General features: G+C 41.1%; 1 protein-coding gene across 1 annotated transcript in view; it reads right to left on the bottom strand.

Annotated features, from left to right (window-relative positions):
- Nucleotides 1-12,346, bottom strand: part of LOC137323493 (receptor-type tyrosine-protein phosphatase-like N) — a 227,795-nt gene extending 215,449 nt beyond the window's left edge. The window contains exon 1 of the mRNA XM_067987003.1: nucleotides 12,024-12,346. Within this exon, the coding sequence (XP_067843104.1) occupies nucleotides 12,024-12,138 (115 nt within the window). The 5' untranslated portion in view covers nucleotides 12,139-12,346. The remainder of the gene's footprint in view (nucleotides 1-12,023) is intronic.
- Nucleotides 12,347-16,999: the final 4,653 nt, after the last annotated feature.

Below are 16,999 nucleotides of genomic sequence, written 5' to 3'. Positions count from 1 at the left end.
AGAAGTCTATAAAATAATGAGGGGCATAGATAAGGTCGATAGTCAAAATCTTTTCCCAAAGGTAGGGGAGTCTATAACGAGGGGGCATAGATTTAAGGTGAGAGGGGAGAGATACAAAAGGGTCCAGAGGGGCAATTTTTTCACTCAAAGGGTGGTGAGTGTCTGGAACGAGCTGCCAGAGGCAGTAGTAGAGGCGGGTACAATTTTGTCTTTTAAAAAGCATTTGGACAGTTACACGGGTAAGATGGGCATAGAGGGATATGGGCCAAGTGCAGGCAATTGGGACTAGTTTAGTGGTATAAACTGGGCGACATGGACATGTTGGGCCGAAGGGCCTGTTTCCATGTTGTAACTTCTATGATTCTATGAACACCATTCTTGATTTGCATCCAGACAGTGGCTGTCGACTGTGGGGGAGCTCAGCAAGGCAATGTCCGAACAGGTACAGTGGTCTCCACAACAACTTGCATTTATATAGCGCCTTTAACATAGCAAAACGACCCAAGGCGTTTCACAGGAGCGTTATCAGGCAAAAATTCGACATAAGGCGATATTAGGACAGGTAACCAAAGGCTCGGTCAAAGTGCTAGGTTTTAAGGAGCGTCTTAAAGGAGGAGAGAGCTGTAGAGGGGCAGAAGGGTTTGGGGAAGGAACTCCAGAGCTTAGGGGTCTAGGCAGCTGAAGGCACGGCCGCCAATGGTGGGGCGATTAAAACTGGGGTCTCGGCTAGACATTCAGCAGGAATCTTACTGCTGCTCTGTGCTGGTTAAACTCCAGCAGCGCTCCTTAAGCCTTTTAACTTTTGTCAACCCGCGCCCGAGCTCTCCAGATTAGGGCAAGTGGGATGTGCAGTCCATCTCAGCGAAAGAGAACCTCGACTCATGTAGATTTCTCAATGGTTTGATTTGGATGCTCAAAGCCTGGATAGGTTTCCACACAGATGCCCTAAATAACAAAACTGCACATATTCCCTGCTAAACGTAACCAAGCCAGCGAAGGAGGTACATTGACCTTAAGACCATAAGAGATAGGAGCAGGGGTAGGCCATTCGGCCCCTCGAGCCTGCTCCGCCATTCAATGAGATCATGGCTGATCTGATTTTTACCTCAACTCCACTTTCCCGCCCTTTCCCCATATCCTTTGACTCCCTTGCTGATCAAAAATTTGTCTAACTCAGCCTTGAATGTATTCAATGACTCAGCCTCCACAGCTTTTTGGGGTAAAGAATTCCAAAGATTCACGACCCTCTGGGAGAAGAAATTCCTCCTCATTTCCATCTTAAACCGGCGACCCCTTATTCTGAGACTATGCCCCCTGGTTTTAAATTCCCCCATGAGGGGTAACATCCTCTCAGCATTTACCCTATCGAGTCCCCTCAGAATCTTGTATGTTTCAATAAGATCTCCTCTCATTCTTCTAAACTCCAATGAGTTTAGACCCAACCTGTTCAATCTTTCCTCATAAGACAACCCTTCCATACCCAGAATCAACCTAGTGAATCTTCTCTGAATTGCCTCCAATGCAAGTATGTCCTTCCTTAAATAAGGGCACCAGAACTGTGCGCAGTATTCCAGGTGTGGTCTCACCAGCACCCTGTACAGTTGTAGCATGACTTCCCTGCTTTTATACTCCATCCCCTGTGGAAAACCATAAAGAAATGCCTGACCAAATAAACTTTCTAATACACCTAAACCATAAAGCTGACCATATTAATTTCCTAATACCCTTAAAACCAAAAAAAAAGTAAAGCATGATGGATAAGTTGACCATGTTAGCTGACCAGCTGAATATAATAGAAAGCTTATGTTTTAGTTCTCACCAAAGACACACAGAAGAGCTATTGTCTGCTTATGAGATAACTGTCTGACTAACAGAAATAAATGACGATATAGCCTTGAGCCTAGGTACAGACCCACTGATAAGAAAAACTGTTACTAAGGAAACGTGCTTTCCCAGACAATGTTTAAAAGAATCACGAGGCAGTCATGAGGAACCAGAGGGTGGGTTCCCTATTTTGATTGACTAACCACTTGAACTAATAAAGAATGTACATGTACGCCCATATTCTATGATAGACAGACATTACGAATTAAACTGTATAAATGTGAACTGTCTTCCTATGTACAGTGAAGAGGTTGTTCTAACCATTGTTTTAGAGCACTCTTCCCTTGAGCTCAAGTTTCTTTTAATTAAAATTCTTACTTGTCTGAAAATAAGTGTTTGGAGTTAATGCATTGTATATAATAGGTAATTAAGTCTTCGACAGTTCTTGGAGGTTCCACCGAGATCGCTTGTGATCCCCGGTAAGTACGGATACAAGTTGTCTGTACGAACCCAGACACACAGCGATTGATAAGTGTATGCATTAACTGACATGACTAATTCTTCTGTTTGCCTTTAGGAATTGGAAGGCGATCATAGGAAATGTGTTTCGTATAGACAAGGAGAAAAAAAAAGGGGAAAAAAAAGAGACGCGCGACAGATTACTCGATATTGTCAGCTGCGGTGTTGTAGTAACGGGCTGAGAGAGAGCAATAACGGAGTAGATCTGTGATACCGGTGATACTAGAGTGACGTTGAGGTTGCTGTAAGGGCCAACAGACTGTCAGCTGCTAGTGAAAAAAACAAAGAGGCACCAGGAAAAGAGAAAAAAAGGTAACCAGGTTATAGACTTGTTTAAAAAATTCTTAGTGTGAAGTTGTAATTTGGACAAGCGCAGACTAGATGTTGCGTAATTTGGAAAAGTGTGAAATTACAAGTCTGTAGTGGCGACAAACGCAGACTGGTGTGGATGTCGCGGATTCGGAAAAGTGTGAAATTCTGGTTTACCTAAATTAAGTCTTTAGATAGAAACACTAATAATGTTCCCCCTTCTCAAAAGGAGAAGCACTTAAAGGAAGCAGTGTTCCCCCTTCTCAAAGGGAGAAGCACTTTTGAAAAAAATCTTGCGTAAGTCAGCTGATTCAACTAAGTGCAGACGTTTCTCTCACACACCGAGCCTGAGCTGGTTATTAAGAGGGTTTTAACCCCACGTGAAGGCCAGGACCCTAAAGTAGGTGTAGAGAACACATGACGTCTTGTCCAATCAGCTGAACTATCAAGTATAGAATTGTGCTAGTTAAGATAGGTCTTGATTGTTGTGTAATTACACTGCGGAGGATTGTATAAACTATAAGCAAAATCCCTCCAAAGGGAACACCTGCTACTTACATGTACAGAAACTTTGGGAAAGAAACAACTGATGAGTTGATAGTTTGTTCCAAATGGACCAGGACTAAGAAATATCCCTTTCCCGAAGACAGTACATTTAATATGGATAGAATTAAGTGACTCGAAAAATGTTTAAAAGACAGAGACCCGGAAAAGAAAGGTTCTTTTGTTTTCAGTGTACTGTCTCTTTAAAAAGCCTGTCCTTATTGTGAGTGTTTTCTGTCGGTGTTGTGGGCCACGCCCCCTTCTTACGTGTTTTCCTCTTTTGTGTGATGTATCTGTTTTGTCTTGTGTTTAATTCTGAGATTGCTGAATTAAAATTGGAGTTATTGAGGTTAAGTGACCTATTAAATTCTGGTTCTTATGAAATGTGAGCATGTTAAATTCCAGACATGGGATCTTCAAAAAAAAAATTGGCATTTTGAATTTTTATCTTGTGATTGGCTGTGGTTAAAAAAAAGTTTTAAAAAAATTAACGGGACAGATAAAAAAAAGCTATCTGGTATCACCGTGATAGGAAAAGTCGGAAAGCTGGAACAGCTCGGAGAGTTGGTTATAATCATACCCACTAAAAGTATGTGAAAAAAAAAATGAATTGGACAGCAAATTATAAAACTTACGAAGCAAGGTGAAAATTGAGGGGAACCTAAACAAAAGTTGATCACAACAAACTGGAAATACTAGACTAACTATAAACTAAAATGTACGATGGGAGATGTTATTTCCCGGTATGAATTTTTTTTAAAAAAAGAATTTCCCTACCCCTTAAGGTTTTTTGTGAATTTTGAAGGGAGACACCCTCTTTCTTCAGGGTGCATGGTGAAGATCTTTGAATCCTCCTCCCCTGAGGGAATAGATATAAAAAAAGAGACGGCGATAATGATCATATTGGATTTTAATTGTCGTCTGAAGGATAAGATTAGGGAAAAGGCTGTTTGCAAAGCTAAAGCAGAGTCTGAAAAGAAAGTAAAGAAGCTGCAAGCAAACAAAAGTTGGTAAATAAGAAACATTGGAGAAAACACTATGATTAAAATAAATCTCAAAAATAGTGTGCAAAATATATAGTGTAAAGCAATTCACAAATGTGAAAAAAAAAAATCAGTCAAACCTGTGTGAAGAGAAATTTTGAAGGTGGAATGTGGAAACTTAATCTCAGAGGGAGAAGTATCACATTACTGATACTAGTATTTTAATTCCAGATTTTTATTTAATTAATTGAATTTAAATTCGCCAGCCGCCGTGGTGGGATTTGAATAAAAAAAACCCACGAGAGCCAGTTAATGTTAACCCCTTCCATCCCAAGAAGCCAGACTGTCATGCCAAGAGCAGTTCAAACAGATAGAAATGACCCAGTCGGTTGAGAACTGTCTGAGGCTTGCCCAGAACACAGGTGAACATGAGGTAACAATTGGTATAGGTTATATTAGTAAAATTGACCCAATTACTCGGAAATGTCAAAGGCTACAATTGACTGAGATATAAGTTTCCACACAGACAATGCTACAAAAAAAATTGATAAGAAAGGAATGTAAAACAAATCGTATGAAGAGAAAGCATAGGTTGGACAATTGGAAGTCCATTACTTGAGCTATGTACTGACACAGGGTACTAAACGCCTATCAGTTTTACCCCACCACAGTATGATAAGGAAGTTCGACAAGTTCTGGGGCTATTCAATTTTATTTGAAACTATTCACGAATAGTAGCTCCAATACAAGATCTGACCAAAGAGGGGAAGACCTTCCCTGACAAATTATATAACTCGCATTGAGAATGCTAAGAAAACTCAACAATTATATCAACACCTCCTAACTCAAGTGTTAAAACAAAGCGTGACATGGAATGGAGGTGGACATCGTAAAAGAGATAGACAAATGTGGAGACGTGAAAGATCTGTGATAAATGATATAGCAACTGCCTTTAAGTCGGGTGCCTCAGTTGTTAACACCATTGATTTGGCAACATTAGATCAAAAGGTCAGAGATTTAGGGTCTCGCATTAAAGATATATTAAAAAAATAAATGAAAATACAGATAAGGAATCGTCTGAGGATCAAATGCTGACCGTACATTTGTAAAAGATAGCTACAGTGCTAGAAACACATGCCCAAACCATTAATAAATTAATAAAAGAGGAATATAACGTATCTTAGCAGGCGACTGCTAATGACATCTGCAGTACATATGGTAACTGGATTGTGGAACAGACACGAGAGAACCTAGCCCAGATACAGGCAGGGGAAGTACCCTTATGAATAACGAATCAACAAACTGAGGGTGAACCTGACCTGTGGGCATGATGGAGGGGCTGTCCTTACCTGAGGGAATAAATGAAATCAAAAACACAAAACATTTTTCTTAATGTGGTTACATCTTGAAAACACAGATTAGGACTTGGAGTTGGAAATTCCAGTCTGCAGTCCTACGTACATCTGTATGTGGGAGAGACAGTGTTTATTTCAGACAGGTTGCGAGCTCCAGAGAGAGAGAGAGGGACTAGGCAATTTCTCTCTCCTGTTTTGTTTTCTGGGTTTGTTTCGGGTAAAGGGATTATTCCTTTGGACAAAATAAATAATAAATGATGATTTGACAAATTAACCCCTTGGGCTCTCAAGAAGAGCCACAATGGATTTTCTGTGTTTCTTTTAAAACAGATGACCCTGGTTTTTGGGACCACGTGAGTGTTGATGGTGCAGGATTACCAAGAGTCGTTCTTTGACATAAAATGGCTTTACAAAGTTACGGTGCAACCTTTGCTGGAGAAATTTGGTGCAGGAAACGGTCCAGTGGTGTTAAAATTTAAGACCTTAGCTGCAGACATCGGCAGATACCAAATGTCACAGCGTGGTGATATCAACCTGATTCTCTTCCTTTGAAAACATTTTGATTTGTTTTGTTTTAACTCATTTATTGTCTTCCAAGACAGAGTGCTCGAGGTGGGGAGATATGGGAGTTACATCCAAAAGTAATTACGAGTACTTCATCTCTACTATAAAACCACAAAGCCTGGACATAATTTGTTTCTGAAATTGGAATTGATAAGAAAAATTTATATGAGATGCTATTCAAGCACTCGAGAAAGAAAAATTTACTTGTAATTTAAGGGGATAATCAAATTATATTTTAAAATAAAAGAAGTCCAGTCTAAATGGTTCCTATTGAATGCTGTGTACCAAGGAAGAATTCTTTTCGGGAGGGAAGAAAATTTTACATCGACAAGTCCTGTCAGTCCAACAATACTGCTCTCAAGTTGGGATAATTGTGAAATGATAGAAGGGACTCGGGCACAATGTAGTGGGATATTTTGGGAAATGAAAAGCGGTTCAAGAAGAAATTACGTAAAATAAACAAATTTTGGGATATTGGACCTGACTGTAAATATTGTATCGGACAGTAACGTTCCTCCAGGGCTCATGATAGGTAATGTAATGGGTTATGTAAAATTGGATGAGAGGAAGTGATTGAGAATTAAAGTAAAGAAACAGAGAAATTACACCAAATGGGAATTTCTCTAAAGTCATTGAACTGGGCATGATTTACAAAAAAATATCAATCTGGCATAAATATACAATCTAGTGAAAGTCAGGAAAGTATAGTTGAGAATAGTAAATTGATAGCTTTCTCGTGGAGATATTTGTGTCTTTGCCTATAATGAACAATGAGAAAGCTACATTCAATAGCCTGGCCACTACCCTGACATCGGGACCATGCAGGGGGAGATAAGCACTCTAGACACCCCTGATCTTTTTGACAAGATAACCTGAAAACCTAAGAATAGCTACAGTGGACATAAAAGATACAAATGTATGTTGCCATCATCTGAAACAGAGACCAGGATGAAGAACATGATTACAAAGGCCTATGGCCTGGTGAGCGAGTGAAACCACTCTTTAAACAAACCAGTTGCTTTTACAGGACTGAATCCTACAGGACATATGATGTGTGCCAAGGAAAACACGTTCGGAAATACCATGAGGAAGAAGAGACTGGCCAGCAGAAAGTTAATATCCAAGAACACTACCTATGATATGTTGCTAGTATGTGGAAATACATGAAGAAGATACACTGAAGAATGAGTCTCAGACAGGCTCAGTTACTTGACAACAGCACAACATGAAATGGTTAATGTGGTCCAGGCGAGTGAGAAATCCTTTTAAACAAGGCACTGACACATGGTCCATAGAGAAACCGACTAATTAATGAAACAGTCAGGAAACACTGGTACCAATCAGAAGGACTGAAATGAAAGTAAAGAGGAACATAGTAATTTGGATTTCCAAAATTCAGGGTTAGGTTCCCATCAGTTAACAATGAAATTGAGAGAAACAATACTTAGAAGATATCCGCACGATGGACACAAAATTACAAGATTATGAGGGGCCCAGATAACGTAGACAGGAAGTACCTGTTTCTCCTAGCAGAGGGTTCAAGAACTAGAGGACATAGATTTAAGCTGATTGGCTGGAACAAATTAAAGGGATGTGTTACTAGACATGCTGTCACTGTGTGTCCACATAGTGTTGGACACAGCCCAGAAGCACAGTTTGGGTTTAACAATACCGGTACCAATCAGGATCTAAAACCCACTTAAGTGGCATATGCCGGAGAGGGCGAATACTGTGTTACAACTAATTTGAAAACGTTTAAATATGCCAATCTAACTTGTGATATTTTAAGTCCAGAGTTCTGCTTCATTCCTGAAGTCCCGGTTCGGATTGGACCCGAGGAACTGGTAGAGATACACCGGCATAACCTCACCACCTTACAAGTTTCTGAGGATATCAAAAAGGACTTAAAAGAATATCAGGACACATTTGGGTATCTGACACCCCTGTTGCCTAAATACTTGAAAGCATTGCGAATGGAGATACGCCTCTCCCAGAAGGTTTATTATAACCTACAACAGGACAATAAAAATATTAAGCATGACATTGACCAAATTAAAGTCACCACTTGGTGAGATGACCTCTGGAATTGGGGACTGAATATACAGATCCATCCTCAGATTAGATTAACTTCACATGTATTAGTTGTAGTGCAGTTTGTTGCAATATGATTCTTGGTTTTCATGGCATGTAATAAATGTAAGCAGAGGATGAAGGGTTTGGCAAAGATAGTAAAACAGAGCCTGGGTGAGAATGTCCCCATTGTCTCTGTGATTTCAACTAAGAACACATCTTAATGGTACCGGGAGTAGCACCCCCTGGGGTAAGGTGCATGTAAAAGGGAAGACAATCATAGTTTGATAGGATTATCAGATGCTCTGCCTCTCTTCCACCCGGACTGGTGGCCAACACGAAGGGAACCTGGTTAAGATGAGGTACAGCATCTAAGAGGATATTATAGGGATAAAATTTGGATTAAGGGATATAAAGGGGAGGGCCCCAATTTACAGGTATAAAATGGTCTGAAAGGTACCATTCAGTCTAGTTAGGCTGGAAACAAAATATAAAGCACCATGAGATATTTGACTCTGTTAGCCCTTTTCAAACTAACATGGATAGGTTTAACTGACCAAGGACATTCGCAACTTACTTGAGAAATGTTTAGAAGGAGTCTGTTCCTGAGAACAGATAAGAGTACAAAGGCGTATTGATGAAACATGGCTGGGATCTATTGGGACTTCTCTAGTTCAAGGGTTAGTCATATTCGTTGTTATAATTCTTATAGTTTATTGCTTACTTAAATGTTGCTGTGCTATGATGTCCAATCTGGGTACACATATAGCTCCCACAAATTTGATGGTGCAAGTAGGGGTGACACAGGATGAGGTGCAGGAGGAGTTTGAACGTCTGGGTGGAATAATGCTCTATTAGAGTATTGTCCTTTAATATATATATATATATATACACACACACCATAAAGAAATGCCTGACCAAATTAACTTTCTAATACACCTAAACCATAAAGCTGACCATATTAATTTCCTAATACCCTTAAAACCAAAAAAAAGTAAAGCATGATGGATAAGTTGACCATGTTAGCTGACCAGCTGAATATAATAGAAAGCTTATGTTTTAGTTCTCACCAAAGACACACAGAAGAGCTATTGCCTGCTTATGAGATAACTGTCTGACTAACACAAATGAATGACCATATAGCCTTGAGACTAGGTACAGACCCACTGATAAGAAAAACTGTTACTAAGGAAACGTGCTTTCCCAGACAATGTTTAAAAGAATCACGAGGCAGTCATGAGGAACCAGAGGGTGGGTTCCCTATTTTGATTGACTAACCACTTGAACTAATAAAGAATGTACATGTACACCCATATTCTATGATAGACAGACATTACTAATTAAACTGTATAAATGTGAACTGTCTTCCTATGTACAGTGAAGAGGTTGTTCTAACCATTGTTTTAGAGCACTCTTCCCTTGAGCTCAAGTTTCTTTTAATTAAAATTCTTACTTGTCTGAAAATAAGTGTTTGGAGTTAATGCATTGTATATAATAGGTAATTAAGTCTTCGACACCCCCTAGAAATAAAGGCCAATATTCCGTTTGCCTTCCGGATTACCTGCTGCACCTGTATGTTGACTTTTTGTGTTTCGTGTACGAGGACACCCAGATCCCTCTGTACCGCAGCATTTTGTAGTATTTCTCCATTCAAATAATATTTTGCTTTTTTATTTTTCCTCCCAAAGTGGATGACTTCACATTTTCCCACATTATATTCCATCCATTGTTAGCAAGACAGAAAAGAAAAATGAAAGAACTTACATTTATATAGCGACTTTCACAACCTCAAGACATCCCAAAGTGATTTACAGCCAATTAAGAACTTTTGAAGCGGTCACTGTTATAACGCAGGAAAATGCGGCAGGCAATTTCGCACAGCAAGATCCCACAGTGATAAGGTAATGACCAGATCATCTGTTTTAGTGATGTTGGTTGAGGAATAAATATTGGCCCAGGATACCGGGGAGAACTCCTTACTCTTAGGAACATAGGAACAGGAGTAGGCTATTCAGCCCCTCGTGCCTGCTCCACCATTTGATAAGATCATGGCTGATCTGTGATCTGGCCCCATATACCTGCCTTTGGCCCATATCCCTCAATACCTTTGGTTGCCAAAAAGCTATCTATCTCACATTTAAATTTAGCAATTGAGCTAGTCTCAATTGCCGTTTGCGGAAGAGAGTTCCAAACTTCTACCACCCTTTGTGTGTAGAAATGTTTTCTAATCTCGCTCGTGAAAGGTCTGGCTCTAATTTTCAGACTGTGCCCCCTAATCCTAGAATCCCCAACCAGCGGAAATAGTTTCTCTCTATCCACCCTATCCGTTCCACTTAATATCTTATAAACTATACACTCTTCTTCGAATAGTGGCCACGGGATCTTTTACATCCAGCTGAGGGGGCCCTCGGTTAAATGTCTTATCCGAAAGACGGCACCTCCAACAGTGCAGCGCTCCCTCAGCACTGCACTGGGAGTGTCGGCCTGGGTTATGTGCTCGAGTCTCTGGAGTGGGGACCCGAACCTACGACCTTCTGACTTAAAGAGGAGAGAGCGCTACCCACTGAACCAGGGCTGACAAGAGAATCTTGTACACCCGCGATCTGTGCAACCATCACTAACATAGCCTGCCAACTAGGAACACCAACAAGCGACAGGCACTATGACAGGAGCTAAATACTTTCTCCCTCTGCCCGGTTCGAGTGTGCGAACCATTTCACTTCATTCACTCTGCACCTCCTTTTGCAAAACAATGAAGATGCTTCTCAAATCCATTACCGCACTCTACGTTACCTTGAATTAATTTCCCCAAACCAGACAGGCACAGTTGCCAAGGTCAGACAATCGCTAAGGGGGGGGGGGGGGGGGGGAAACATTTTTTTTTTAAAACATGAGGCTGATAAAATAGAAAGGAGATAAAATAGATCGTAAACCGACTGAAATAAAAAGGCTCCAGCTCTATTATTTGTAAAGAGTGACAACACACGCAGGAACAGGTCACAATGTACTGCCTTACTGAGCATCCTCCTCTCCCCACCTCCTCTTCACAAGCAGGCAATCACTGCTTTTAGTTCAATTATTTCTGCTATCTGCTCCCTCCCTCACTCGCTCCTTGCCTCCATCACACTGCAGCTCTCTAATTTTCCATAAAACTTGTGTCACACAAGTGTCAAATAATGCAGCTTCCCCCCACTCACTCACGCAAATGATAACCCCTTATGGTTTTTCTTTTAAAAAAAATCCATGTTAGAATTTGCTCCAATCTCCTTTCCCACCTGATTCTGACTCTCTCTATCCATCAGTGCTGGTCTCCTGAACCCCCACCCTCGAGATCCAGGGTTGTAACCCTTCCTCGCAGATTTGGGACCGCTAATGGAGCCTCTTCATGCTCTTTAAATGCATCTTTACCTCTCTTGAAACACACTAAAGGAGTAAGACTTTCCTCAATATCCAATTCTATTTAAATACAAACATTAACTTGCTTCTCATCCCCTCCTGCCTAGTTATTCCCCCTCCCCGCCAATTTTATTTAAATACAAACATTAACTCAACCCCCTCGCTGTGCCTGGTTATTCCCCCTCACCCCTCCAATTCTATTTAAATACAAACATTAACTCACCCCTCTCTCTCCCCTCAATTCCATTTAAATACAAACATTAACTCGCATCCCCCCCTCCCTCCCTCTGCCGGTTATGCCCCCTGCCCTCCAATTTTATTTAAACACGAATATTAACTCACCACCCCCCTCTCTCCCTCTCCCCGATTACACACCCCCCCTTCCTCCTCCTCCCCCGCCCCCCCTCTCCGTGGTGATGTAAGTGGGTGAAGCGGGCTGCAGGTTGTTCATTCTCCTTACCGTACGTGCGGGGGCTGGAGGAGCTCACGGGGCTCGGGGCGAGCAGCAGCAGCAGCACCAAGAGGAGGAGGTGGTGGAGAGGCAACGGGGAGCGGAGCGCAGTCGCCGGCTTCATCCTCTCATTCAAGCCCCGTCAGAAAAAGAGATGGACGGGAAGCCGCTCACATCCTCAGCCCTTTAAGGAGGGAGGGTGGAGGGGCCGGTCTGGGGAGGGGAGGGGAGGTGTTTGGACCGGGTTGAGACGGCGCCTCACCGGCTCTCAGCTGACGAGCGCAGCTGATACATCACAACAACAACAAAAAAAAGATACATTAAAACCGATACATCGCCGGGGCGCGTGCACGCGGCGGGGGGGGGGGTGGCTGACGTCAGGCGGGAGCGCGCATGACATCAAATCCGAGCCCCCCCCCCCCCCCCCCCCTTTTAACCCTCCAGTGCCAATTTGCTGGGATCCGCAGTCGTGCACCGCCCCCTCCCTCCCTCCCTCCCTTTAACCCCTGCTGCAATCCTTCAGATTACAGCCAACTTCCACTGGCACCAATCTCTCTCCCCCACCCCCCCACCGCTGCACACTTGTTTTTTTTTTGGTTGGGAGGGGGTGAAAAAAAATATTCTGTCTGTATTTAAATTAGAATCATAGAAAGCCCAGAAGGAGGCCATTTGGGCCATCGGGTCAGTGCTGGCTCCATGCACTAGCAATCCAGCGAGTCCCACTCCCCCCCCCCCATCCCAGTGGCTCTGCAAATTCCTCCCCCCCCCTTTCAAGTATTTATCCAGTTCCCTTTTGAAGGCCGTGATTGAATCTGCCTCCCCCCTCGGGCAGTGCATCCCAGATCCTAACCGCTCGCTGTGCAAAGAAGTTTTTCCTCATGTCGCCGCTGGTTCCTTTGCACAATAAAATTGCAAATGTCAATTAAAAATGGATCCCTTTGCTCTTATTGCACGTAGATTTCCTTTTGTTTTAAATCTCCAAGCATGCATCAATATCTATTTATTGCACAACATAGGAGGGCTTCAAACCTTCTCACAAGGTATAGCCTCACAGTAAACTAAATAGATGGTTTATTGTTGAAACTGCAATATTTCTTCCTAAATGCTGCATTAATACTGTCTAATGCACCAAATAGGGGCTATGTCCTCTGATTCTTGACCCTTATGCCAATAGGAACAGTTTCTCTATCTGTCTAGACCCTTCATGATTTTGAATACCTCTATCAAATCTCCTCTCAACCTTCCTCTGTTCCAAGGAGAACAACCCCAGCTTCTCCCGTCTATCCACGTAACTCAAATCCCTCATCTCTGGAATCAATCATTCTAGTAGAAAATCATGTCTCACGAATTTGATTGAGTTTTTTGAAGGGGTAACCAAGATAGATGAGGGCTGTGCAGTAGACGTGCTCTACATGGACTTCAGCAAAGCCTTTGACAAGGTACCGCATGGTAGGTTGTTACATAAGGTTAAATCTCACGGGATCCAAGGTGAGGTAGCCAATTGGATACAAAATTGGATTGATGACAGAAGACAGAGGGTGGTTGTAGAGGGTTGTTTTTCAAACTGGAGGCCTGTGACCAGCGGTGTGCCTCAGGGATCGGTGCTGGGTCCGCTGTTATTTGTTATTTATATTAATGATTTGGATGAGAATTTAGGAGGCATGGTTAGTAAGTTTGCAGATGACACCAAGATTGGTGGCATTGTGGACAGTGAAGAAGGTTATCTAGGATTGCAACGGGATCTTGATAAATTGGGCCAGTGGGCCGATGAATGGCAGATGGAGTTTAATTTAGATAAATGTGAGGTGATGCATTTTGGTAGATCGAATCGGACCAGGACCTACTCCGTTAATGGTAGGGCATGGGGAGAGTTATAGAACAAAGAGATCTAGGAGTACAGGTTCATAGCTCGTTGAAAGTGGAGTCACAGGTGGATAGGGTGGTGAAGGCGGCATTCGGCATGCTTGGTTTCATTGGTCAGAACATTGAATACAGGAGTTGGGATGTCTTGTTGAAGTTGTACAAGACATTAGTAAGGCCACACTTGGAATACTGTGTACAGTTCTGGTCACCCTATTATAGAAAGGATATTATTAAACTAGAAAGAGTGCAGAAAAGATTTACTAGGATGCTACCGGGACTTGATGGTTTGACTTATAGGGAGGTTGGATAGACTGAGACTTTTTTCCCTGGAGAGTAGAAGGTTAAGGGGTGATCTTATAGAAGTCTATAAAATAATGAGGGGCGTAGATAAGGTAGATAGTCAAAATCTTTTCCCAAAGGTAGGGGAGTCTATAACGAGGGGGCATAGATTTAAGGTGAGAGGGGAGAGATACAAAAGGGTCCAGAGGAGCAATTTTTTCACTCAAGGAGTGGTGAGTGTCTGGAACGAGCTGCCAGAGGCAGTAGTAGAGGCGGGTACAATTTTGTCTTTTAAAAAGCATTTGGACAGTTACATGGGTCAGATGGGTATAGAGGGATATGGGCCAAGTGCAGGCAATTGGGACTAGCTTAGTGGTATAAACTGGGCGACATGGACATGTTGGGCCGAAGGGCCTGTTTCCAGGTTGTAAACTTCTATGATCCTATGATTCTATGAAATCTTTTCTGCACCCTCTCTAAGGCTTTCATATCTTTCCTAAAGTGCGGTGCCCAGAACTGGACACAATACTCCAATTGTGGCCGAACCAGTGTTTTATAAAGGTTCATCATGACTTCCTTGCTTTTGTACTCTATGCCTCTATTTATAAAGCCCAGGATCCCGTATGCTTTTTTAACCGCTTTCTCAACCTGTCCTGCCACCTTCAATGATTTGTGCACATATATGCCCAGATTTCTCTGTTCTTATAGAATTGTGCCCTCTAGTTTATATTGCCTTTCCTTGTTCTTCCTACTGAAATGTATCACTTCTCATTTTTCTGCGCTAAATTTCATCTGCCACGTGTCCGCCCATTCCACCAGCCTGTCTATATCCTCTTGAAGTCTATCACTATCCTCCTCACTGTTCATTACACTTGCATGTTTTGTATCATCAGCAAATTTTGAAATTGTGCCATGTACACCCAAGTCCAAGTCATTAATATATATCAAGAAAAGCAGTGTTCCCAGCACCGACCCCTGGGGAACACCACTGTATACCTGCCTCCTCACCACTACTCTCTATTTCCTGTTACTTAGCCAATTTTGTATCTATGCTGCTACTGCCCCTTTTGTTTCATGGGCTTCAATCTTGATGACAAGCCTATTATGCAGCACTTTATCAAACACCTTTTGAAAGTCCATATACACAACATCAACCCTCTCTGTAACCTCATCCAAAAAACTCAATCAAATTAGTTAAACACAATTTCCCTTTAACAAATCTGTGCTGGCTTTCCCTGATCAATCCACACTTGTCTAAGTGACTGCTAATTCTGACCCAGATTATTGTTTCTAAATGTTTCCCCACCACTGAGGTTAAACTGACTGGCCTATAATTGCTGGGTTTATCCTTACACCCTTTTTTGAACAAGGTTGTAACATTTGCAATTCTCCAGTCCTCTGGTACAACCCCCCGTATCTAAGTACCTCTGCAATTTCCACCCTTACTTCCCTCAGCAACCTAGGGTGCATCCCATCTGGACCTGGTGACTTATCGACTAAGTACAACTAGCCTTTCAAGCACCTCCTCTTTATCAATTTTTAGCGCATCCAGTATCTCAACTATATCTTCCTTTACTGAGACTCTGGCAGCATCTTCTTCCTTGGTAAAGACAGATGCAAAGTACTCATTTAGTACCTCGGCCATCCCCTCTGCCTCCATGAGTAGATCTCCTTTTTGGTCCCTAATCGGCCCCACCCCTCCTCTTACTACCCGTTTACTGTTTACATGCCTATAGAATTGTGTATGAAATACCATAAGCGTATGCAAGGGGTTATCATTGTGTATTTATATATATTAGAATTGTGTATTTAAATTGTTTATATATATATATATATATAGATTAGAACTGCATATTTAAAGTATGTATTTATATATTATAATTGTGTATTTGTTAGAATTGTGTATTTAAATTATGTATTTATACGTAAGAATTGTGTATTTATATGTATTAGAATTCTGCATTTAAAGTGTATATATATATATAAAATTGTGTATCTATATACTCAAAATGAGTATTTATACATATTTAAACTGTGTATTTATCTATATAATTTAGTGTATTTATTATAATTGTGTATTTAAATGGTGTACTCAATTATTTAAATGGTGTATTTATATATCATGTATTTAAATGGTGTATTTATAGTATAATTCTGTATTTAAATGGTGTATACATAATTGTACATTTAAATGGTGTATTTATATATCGTGTATTTAAATGGTGTATTTATAGTATAATTCTGTATTTAAATGGTGTATACATAATTGTACATTTAAATGGTGTATTTATATGTATTATAATTGGGTATTTATATATATTATAAATGTGTACTTATATTTAAATACACAATTTAAATACAGACAGCAACGGAACAGACAATAAGTTTTTAAAAATGCACGAAGGAGACTTGTGCAAGTAGAAATCAAATGCAAACCCATTTATTTATATGGGTTAAGTTGGTGGCCAGATGTTATTGAGAGTGGTCTCACTGAATCGCTTCCCTATTCCCAATCGGAGAATGGAGACTATCATACTATTACAGAAAACTCAGCAGATCAGGTCTCATCCATGGAGAGAACACACAAGACGTTTGGGTACGCACCCTTCCCCAGAACTGGGAAGATATTATACAGATGGACAGCATTTAAAAAGAAACAGAACAAGGGGATGGGGGAGAAAAAAACTATACAGCCACACACACACACACACACACACACACACAGGATAATAAATAGAATGAGTTTGTACGGTGTTTACATGGAGAACAGGAGATGGTTAAATAGTCAAAGTATTATTACCAGGAAATAATATGAGAGAAATAAAAGAAATTTACTAGACACA

This window comes from Heptranchias perlo, chromosome 7 (genome assembly GCF_035084215.1).
Source record: "Heptranchias perlo isolate sHepPer1 chromosome 7, sHepPer1.hap1, whole genome shotgun sequence".
NCBI classification, from domain to species: domain Eukaryota; kingdom Metazoa; phylum Chordata; class Chondrichthyes; order Hexanchiformes; family Hexanchidae; genus Heptranchias; species Heptranchias perlo.
The sequence above is the reverse complement of the archived record's forward strand: the minus strand, read 5'-3'. Positions and strand labels throughout refer to the sequence as shown.